Genomic DNA, 9,370 nt, shown 5'->3' with positions numbered 1-9,370 from the left:
TTGATTTTTTTTTTTTTTTTTTTTATTTTGAATGGGGCAAAAGGGGGGTGATTTAAACTTTTATATATTTTTTTATTTTTTTCATATTTTTTAAAACTTTTTTTTTATTTTTTTACTTTTGCCATGCTTCAATAGCCTCCATGGGAGGCTAGAAGCCGGTACAACTCGATCGGCTCAGCTACATGGGAGCGATCATCATCAGATCGCCCCTATGTAGTAGATTTACTGCATTGCTATGAGCGCCGACCACAGGGTGGCACTCACAGCAATCCAGCATCAACAACCATAGTGGTCTCAAGGAGACCTCTGGTTTTTATGCCGACGCATCGCTGACCCCCGATCATGTGACGGGGGTCGGTGATGTGCTCATTTCCAGCCTGATGGCCGGAAGCGGTAGTTAAATGCCGCTGTCAGCGTTTGACAGCGGCATTTAACTAATTAACAGCGGCGGGTGAATCGTGATTCTACTCGCCGCTATTGCGGGCACATGTCAGCTGTTCAAAACAGCTGACATGTCCCGCCTTTGATGCGGGCTCACCGCCGGAGCCCACATCAAAGCAGGGGATCCGACCTCCGCCGTAATAGTACGGCGGAGGTCGGTAAGGGGTTAAAAACCACTGATGAAACACTGATGGTAAAAACTGACAGATGAGCAAACACTGTAGAAAACTGAATCCAAAACACTGATGTAACACCATTTTTTAGATACATAAAAATTAAGGACGTCTGAATGAGGCCTAAGGCGAAGTTCCCGCAATGACGATTTGGTGCGTTTTTTTATGTTCAACATTTTCAGCAGAATTTTTGCATCAATTTGCAATATTATTGCATTTTTTTTGTGCGTTTTCGTGCGTTGTTTTAGTGGGGTTTTTTATGTTTTGGTGTTCATCTCTTTTTGTTATGTCATGTCTTTAAATTAAACTTATTTGGATACCTTCTATTACTTAGCATTGCAAATGTTTTGATAAATTCATGTGCAGACTACATGCATTTTTAGTACGTTACCACAGCAGAAAGGTAATAAAACCATGTGCTTTTTTTCTATCTGCGGATTCTCCTCATCTCTCAAGTCTATGGGGAAAATGGGGAAATAAAAAACAAGGTAACTGCAATAGAAATTGACTGGTTGCACTTTTCAAAATTACACTTTAGGTCAGTTTACGCTACGCGAAAAAACGCACAATGAGCATGGAATTTCTATAAATCTCATTCACTTTGCTGGTGCGGTTAGAGGCAGAGTTTGTGCATAAAAATACACAGTGGAAAAAAATACCAATTGCTCATAGTGGGCATTTAGCCTAAACTTTGTACACCTCCATTGTGATCAGGTCTCCACTTGAGGTAAGACTCAAAAGGTCCCCATGCCTCTATCCTGGACGTGTCTAATAGTGCAGTACACCATAGTAAAAGTCTATCTGCCCTATTTCTTTAATAATGTGTGAGGCTTAACACAAAACAAGTCACTACTTTAAAATATTACTGCATCCAAGATGGTGTACGTGTCCCATATGGTATCATTATTATGGTAATTCACTTAAGAAGGTACAGTACATTTGATTTTTGGTTAAAATACAATTAATAAGGCAATAAAAAGATAAAATAGGTTAATTGTACTGTATGGCTTTCTCTAAAAGGTGCCCTTTTTCAATAGATTAAAATGACACCATGATGCGAACTTGACAGACTGATGTATACATTTGCATTGCCGATTTTGATTCGACGCTCCGATCAATATTGGATAAGTCTCGTATTTTGCACTGACCACTCGGTACGCACAAATAAAATTGGACATATGCCCAGCCCCACAGACTTTGAGGCCATGTTCACACGATCCTTTTTTTCATGCGGAATTGCCGCGATTTTCCCGCTGCGGGTCCGCAGCTGTTTTCCATGCAGGGTACATTACATTGTACCCTATGGAAAACAGGAACTGCTGTGCCCACAATGCGGAAAATCAAAAAAAAAGCCGCGCTGAATAGCTGCGGGAAAAAAGAAGTACCATGTCACTTCTTTTTTCGGAGCCGCAGCGGTTCTGCACCCATTGACCTCCATTGTGAGGTCAAACCCGCAGTAAAACCCGCAGATGAAAAAAAATATCTGCGGGTTTTACTGCGGTTTGTGGTGCAGAACCGCTGCAGCAGGAAGTGCGGGGAAGCGGGCGGAAGTGCGTGGGCGGAGTGTGGCTGCCCCCCGTGCTCCGATCCCGCCCCCCGTGCTCCAATCCCACGGCCCCGTGCTCCGATGCCCCCCCCAGTGCTCCGATGCCCCCCCGTGCCCTAATCTCCCCCCCCTTATACTTACCCGGCGTCCCGGTGTCAGTCCGGCCGTCTTCTCCCTGGGCGCCGCCATCTTGCAAAATGGCGGACGCATGCGCAGTGCGCCCGCCGAATCTGCCAGCCGGCAGATTCGTTCCAAAGTGCATTTTGATCACTGAGATATAACCTATCTCAGTGATCAAAATAAAAAAAAATTGTAAATGACACCCCCCCCCCCCCCTTTGTCACCCCCATAGGTAGGGACAATAAAAAAAAATTAAGAATTTTTTTTTTTCCACTAAGGTTAGAATAGGGTTAGGGTTAGGGGTAGGGTTAGGGTCAGTCATTTTAACCCTAAAAAACTTCCTAGAAAACACACAGACTCTGCATAGAAAACTGCATAAAAAAAGGATCAAAAAAAGGATCAAAACACGCATCAAAAAAGGACAAAAAAAGGACCAAAAAAAGGACCTGCGTTTTCTGCCAAGAGCTGCAGTTTTTTAAAAAACAGTCCTGAAAAAAAAAGGATGGAAATCAGGAACGTGTGAACATACCCTTATACAAATTCTATCCTTAATAAACACAGACAGAACTCGCAAGTGTGAAAAAAAGGTAGACTGAATAAGCCCTTAAGGCCCCAATACATATTAGACTAATCCAATGAAAGGGGAAAAAAAAGAGCAGCAACACTTAGTTTTTTCGTGGCATGTAAACCTTAGTCCTTTATTACAAAAAGTTTTTCATGGACATGGTTTTACAGGCAGGAGAAGTGCAGATAAAACGGGCAAAAGGACAGGACGACGGCCGTTTCGCGTTTAGATACGCTTCTACGAGTCCAGGTGTAACAAGTAATATGTCATTTCCTTTTATGCCTCATCACGTGACAGTATTTGCATATCATTAAAATACAACGAAAAAAGTTCTGAATAGACCTATACATTAAAAATTACAAACATTCTTACAAAAAACAATTTTTCGTTGATCATTTCTATGACTTGATTTGACATTATTAGAGCACATTCACAGGAAGCAAGAATAGTCAAATCTTTCATGAAGTCCTAAGGGACCTTGCGCTTTTGCTTTGATGATCCATTTTGCCTCTCGTCTTAAAAGAATTTTATTGTGATCTCCCCCACTTGGTGGGAATTTAACTACTTCTAACCCTGCAAATCGCAGGCAGCGAGGATTTGACCCATACTTTTCCTGAGTGTGCCTTATAAATCTTGGAGAGCCTTTACTTGTGGAGATAGAATGAAAGTGTTCACGGAATATTACAAACATTGATCTTATCGTTTTTCATATATAATAAAAAGAACAGGGGCAAAACATAATATAGATAACGTATTTAGTTTTACAGGTGATTAATAGAATAATGTCGGCCAAATCTGCCAATATTGATGGGTTCAGCCAGCAGTCTAATGGTACCGTCACACAGTGCAATTTAGATCGCTACGACGGCACGATTTGTGACGTTGCATCGTCGCTTAATTATCGTTTCAAACATCGTAGACTGCGGTCACACTACACGATGCACGACGCTGAAGCGATAAATTCATGACGTATTTGCGATGTAGAAGTCGTATGGGACAGTCGTACGGTCGTGTCACACACGACGATTCAGAGCAAATTTTGCATAATCTGTGCGTGACGTTGTTCACAAGGGGCGTGTTGTGCCACTAGTTAGTGTGGTGATAGGCTAAAGGTTCTGTGCACACAATTGGTTGGAAAATTTGTCACCTGAGCGCTATTGTTCCCAATGCCACTTCACTGCTTTCAAAATTTCCTTTCTTCACTTCGTACTTGGACACTTGGTGGACCTGGACATCGGAATTTTGTACCTCGCTGAATATACCACGCTTTGCACCGCTGCTTCGAGGTATGTAAACCGCTTGGGCGTGGTGGATGGAACGCTGTATGGACGGCATGAGTGCTTCGTTCCACCGCTGAAGCGAAGTGGATGGTACACTGTTGTGACTGGAGGGCTACAATGTGGCAGATGGTACGCTGTTGTGCTTGGTTGTGACTGGTGGGCTACAGCGTGGTAGATGGAACTCAGTTTGTTCGGCATGACCGCTTCGTTCCACCGCTGAAGCGATGCGGATGGTACGCTGGTGTGACTGCTTATGACCGGTTGTGTGTGATGAGCTAGAGCGTGGCAGATGGCACAATGTATGGTCACCATGAGCGCTTTGTGTGGCTGCTGTAGGGAAGCGGGCGGTACACTGTTTTGGGTTATGGTGGCCTATGGCGCGGCAGATGGAAGAAGCGATGCGGATGGTACGCTGTTGTGACTGGTCGTGACTGGTCGTGACTGGTGGGCTACAGCGTGGTAGATGGAACTCAGTTTGTTCGGCATGACCGCTTCGTTCCACCGCTGAAGCGATGCGGATGGTACGCTGGTGTGACTGCTTATGACCGGTTGTGTGTGATGAGCTAGAGCGTGGCAGATGGCACAATGTATGGTCACCATGAGCGCTTTGTGTGGCTGCTGTAGGGAAGCGGGCGGTACACTGTTTTGGGTTATGGTGGCCTATGGCGCGGCAGATGGAAGAAGCGATGCGGATGGTACGCTGTTGTGACTGGTCGTGACTGGTCGTGACTGGTGGGCTACAGCGTGGTAGATGGAACTCAGTTTGTTCGGCATGACCGCTTCGTTCCGCCGCTGAAACGATGCGGATGGTACGCTGTTGTGACTGCTTATGACCGGTTGTGTCTGTTGCGCTACAGCGTGGCAGATGGTACAATGTATGGTCACCATGAGCGCTTTGTGTGGCTGCTGTAGGGAAGCGGGCGGTACACTGTTTTGGGTTATGGTGGCCTATGGCGCGGCAGATGGAAGAAGCGATGCGGATGGTACGCTGTTGTGACTGGTCGTGACTGGTGTGCTACAGCGTGGTAGATGGAACTCAGTTTGTTCGGCATGACCGCTTCGTTCCGCCGCTGAAGCGATGCGGATGGTACGCTGTTGTGACTGCTTATGACCGGTTGTGTCTGTTGAGCTAGAGCGTGGCAGATGGTACAATGTATGGTCACCATGAGCGCTTTGTGTGGCTGCTGTAGGGAAGCGGGCGGTACACTGTTTTGGGTTATGGTGGCCTATGGCGTGGCAGATGGAAGAAGCGATGGTAGGCATGAGCGCTTTGTGTGGCTGCTGTTGTTAAGCGTTTGGCACACTGGCAAAAGTATTGTTAATAGGACTCTTTGTCAACCATGTAATTTTTTTTTATAATTACTTTTTAGATGTCAAATCGTGTGGAGTTCATCAGGGATTTCATCGAGATTTATCAGTCTTTTCCCTGCCTCTGGAAAATAAAATCTCCTGAGTATTGTAACAGGGAAAAGAGGAGGGAGGGTTACTTACAGCTCATTGAGCTTTACAATCGTCAGGCACCAGATGAGGCAGCTAACGAAGCAGTTATTAAAAAGAAAATCCAGGCACTCCGCACGGTCTGGAGGAAGGAGCTGAACAAGGTTCTTCAGACTACAAGGTCCGGAGCTTCCACTGAAGAAGTTTATGTGCCAAAACTGTGGTATTTTGAGCATCTTAATTTTCTGAGGGACCAAGAGGTGCCACGGACTTCAACGTGTCTTCGATTGTTGGCACCTGTGGAACCAATAGTTTCGGAGAACCACGCCGAGCAGGAGTCACAAGGGCAACAAGTAAGTAGCTCTTTGGACGAAAGTTCACCAATGTGTCCTATAATTACATAATTTTTCTCTGCATTTTAGGTTTTATACTTCTGAGTATCACATCAGTTTGAAGTTGTTACAAAAACATGTACACATAAGTAACCCTGTCGCAGTCAAGTATTATATGGGGAACTTAATATGTATGAAATGGAGATATATGTAAACCATACCATCTAAGCAATATAGAAAATAGTATCGCTTCAAGCTGCCGATGTACTCTTGTTGAGACTATTTAGACTATAAAATATTGGTCAGGTTCCCATAGCAGTCAGAACAGTGTAGTTCAAAGTATTCAATAAAAGGGAGGGTTAAAGAATATTACTAAGCATCAAATATATTATAATCTTTTTGTTACCTACTACGAATATATAGTTTGGATGCGGTTATGGTGGTACTACTTTTTGTTGCCGGGTTCATAACTTGTTTTTTTCCCCCCCCCCCCAGGATGACAGTGCGCAGGAGAGTACACTAGACTGTTCACAGGACTGCACAACAACAGATTTAGTGGAGGCTGCACCTGCCAGGAGTCAATCGAGGCAAGGTACAAGAAAACGGAAAGCCACCTCAGACGCCTCAAATGAACTATTGAGCCTGGCAAAGAAGGTGTTGACAAGAAATGTTAGCCCTGCGTTAGAGGGGTTTGGACACTATGTGGTTGACAAACTGGCAAAAATGGACGACAACCAAAGAATACTAGCAGAGCGTCTGATTCTGGAAGCAGTAAACAAGGGTACTGATGGCGATTTGGACAAGAACACTTGTTTGGTCTCTTCCCGGCCAATACAGCGGACAGAGCCATCAAATTTCAATGGTTGGTCACAGGGTCAGACATCGATGCGACACAATCCTCACGTTTCCCACTTCGGCCAGCCACCCCCTAATAACTCCTACACACCAATACCTTTACATATGGCTTCGCCCATCAGGCACCAAAATTTTCAGCCGGAACAATCGTCGTATCATAACTTGTGATTTCCTAACTACTTTTACATTCCTTTTTTTTTATTGTCTTGTTAAAATAATGTTTCAAATAAAAGCTTTTATTATAAATTCTATCACTACTTTTTGATTGGTGTGTCTCAATCACAGCACTGTATGAGGGAACAAATTAACGTAACAAATTCATGTACAGTTAACTAAAAAAAAAAATCGAATGAAAGTTTAACAAAATCTTTTAATTGGAACAACAAAAAATGGATTATTGGCCCGCCTACAACTGCTGGCACATGTCCCGCAGCTTCTGCAGCTCCTCCATTGCCACATTGTGCTGCTCCTGAATATGTGCCATAGTGTGGAGTAACTTGTCTATGCCGGCTTCAATATCCTCCTTGTTGACAGTGACGAGAGCTGTGGGTCAAAAAACATAACATTAATAACACAGTAGTCTCCCGATGTGTCTTTGCTTCTGTGAATGAAAAAAAAAAAAAAAAGGAAGCAAAACTGACTTGGGGGGGAAGGGGGGGAGGGTGGGGGTTTGGGTTGGGGGTGAAAGAGTGGGCCTGCAACAAAATCAAAATAACTTAATTGTGGGAACCTACTAGGATGTTGAGGCACGGAGGGCACTTCTGGATCTGAGTCGCTGTTGAATGCCTCGTGCTGTCGGCGGCGGCGCTGTCTCTTTGCCTCTGTGAAGGAAAAAAAAAAAACAAGGTCTGTCAGCATATATGGCAACAGTGGCTGCCGGGGGAGGGGGGCGGTGTTAAGAGGGGACCTGCAACTTAATCCAAATCACATAATTGTGGGAACCTACTAGGATCTGGAGGAGTTGACCCGGAGGGCACAGATCCAGGAGAGGCTGGGCGGGATGCCTCGTGGCGGCGGTGGTGCTGTGTCTTTGACTCTGTGAAGAAAAAAGAAAAAAATAAAAATTTTTTAAAAAAGTTCTGTTAGCATATATGGCAACACTGGCTGCCGGGGGGGGGAAGGGGACCTGAAACAAAATCCAAATCACATTATTGTGGGAACCTACTAGGATCTGGAGGAGTTGACACGGAGGGCTCCGGGACATTGGACCCTGAGGGCACAGAGCCAGAAGAGGCTGGGCGGGATGCCTCGTGGCGGCGGCGGTGCTGTGTCTTTGCCTCTGTGAAGAAAAAAAAAAAAAAAAAATTTTTTTAAAAATGGTCTGTTAGCATATATGGCAACACTGGCTGCCGGGGGGGGAAGGGGACCTTAATACAAAATCCAAATCACATTATTGTGGGAACCTACTAGGATCTGGAGGAGTTGACCCGGAGGGCTCCGGGACATTGGACCCTGAGGGCACAGAGCCAGAAGAGGCTGGGCGGGATGCCTCGTGGCGGCGGCGGTGCTGTGTCTTTGCCTCTGTGAAGGAAAAAAAAAAAAAAAAAAAATTTAAAAAAGAAAAGGTTGGTAAGCATATATGGCAACACTGGCTGCCGGGGCGTGAAGGGGACCTGAAACAAAATCCAAATCACATGATTGTGGGAACCTACTAGGATCTGGAGGAGTTGACCCGGAGGGCTCCGGGACTTTGGACCATGAGGGCACAGAGCCAGAAGAGGCTGGGCGGGATGCCTCGTGGCGGCGGCGGTGCTGTGTCTTTGCCTCTGTGAAGAAAAAAAAAAAAAAAAAATTTTTTAAAAAAGGTCTGTAAGCATATATGGCAACACTGGCTGCCGGGGGGGGAAGGGGACCTTAATACAAAATCCAAATCACATTATTGTGGGAACCTACTAGGATCTGGAGGAGTTGACCCGGAGGGCTCCGGGACATTGGACCCTGAGGGCACAGAGCCAGAAGAGGCTGGGCGGGATGCCTCGTGGCGGCGGCGGTGCTGTGTCTTTGCCTCTGTGAAGGAAAAAAATAAAAAATAAAAAATAAAAAAAAAAAAAGGTTGGTAAGCATATATGGCAACACTGGCTGCCGGGGCGTGAAGGGGACCTGAAACAAAATCCAAATCACATGATTGTGGGAACCTACTAGGATCTGGAGGAGTTGACCCGGAGGGCTCCGGGACATTGGACCCTGAGGGCACAGAGCCAGAAGAGGCTGGGCGGGATGCCTCGTGGCGGCGGCGCTGTCTCTTTGCCTCTGTGAAGGAAAAAAAAAAGGTAGGTCAGCAGTTCGCTGTGCCACATAGTACTTTTCACCGTTCATACTGTCCCATAGCTGTGGCACTGCAACGTTGAAACTGTCCCATAGCTGTGGCACATAGTGGCTCTGCAACGTAGAAACTGTCCCATAGCTGTGGCACATAGTGGCTCTGCAACGTTCAAACTGTCCCATAGCTGTGGCACATAGTGGCTCTGCAACGTAGAAACTGTCCCATAGCTGTGGCACATAGTGGCTCTGCAACGTTCAAACTGTCCCATAGCTGTGGCACATAGTGGCTCTGCAACGTTCAAACTGTCCCATAGCAGTGGCACATAGTGGCTCTGCAACGTAGAAACTGTCCCATAGCT

The 9,370-nt window shown here is 45.6% G+C and overlaps 1 protein-coding gene across 1 annotated transcript; it reads left to right on the top strand.

The window, feature by feature from the left end:
• The first annotated feature begins 3,707 nt into the window (after positions 1-3,707).
• Positions 3,708-7,000, top strand: LOC138638422 (uncharacterized). Its single transcript, XM_069727679.1, has 2 exons — positions 3,708-5,915; positions 6,390-7,000. Exons 1-2 carry the CDS (start codon positions 5,496-5,498, stop codon positions 6,915-6,917), a joined length of 948 nt encoding a protein of 315 aa, XP_069583780.1. The 5' UTR covers positions 3,708-5,495; the 3' UTR covers positions 6,918-7,000.
• The last annotated feature ends 2,370 nt before the right edge of the window (positions 7,001-9,370 follow it).

This window comes from Ranitomeya imitator, chromosome 5 (genome assembly GCF_032444005.1).
Source record: "Ranitomeya imitator isolate aRanImi1 chromosome 5, aRanImi1.pri, whole genome shotgun sequence".
In the NCBI taxonomy this organism is placed as follows: domain Eukaryota; kingdom Metazoa; phylum Chordata; class Amphibia; order Anura; family Dendrobatidae; genus Ranitomeya; species Ranitomeya imitator.
Note: the sequence above shows the minus strand (reverse complement) of the source record. Positions and strands in the feature narration are given on the sequence as shown.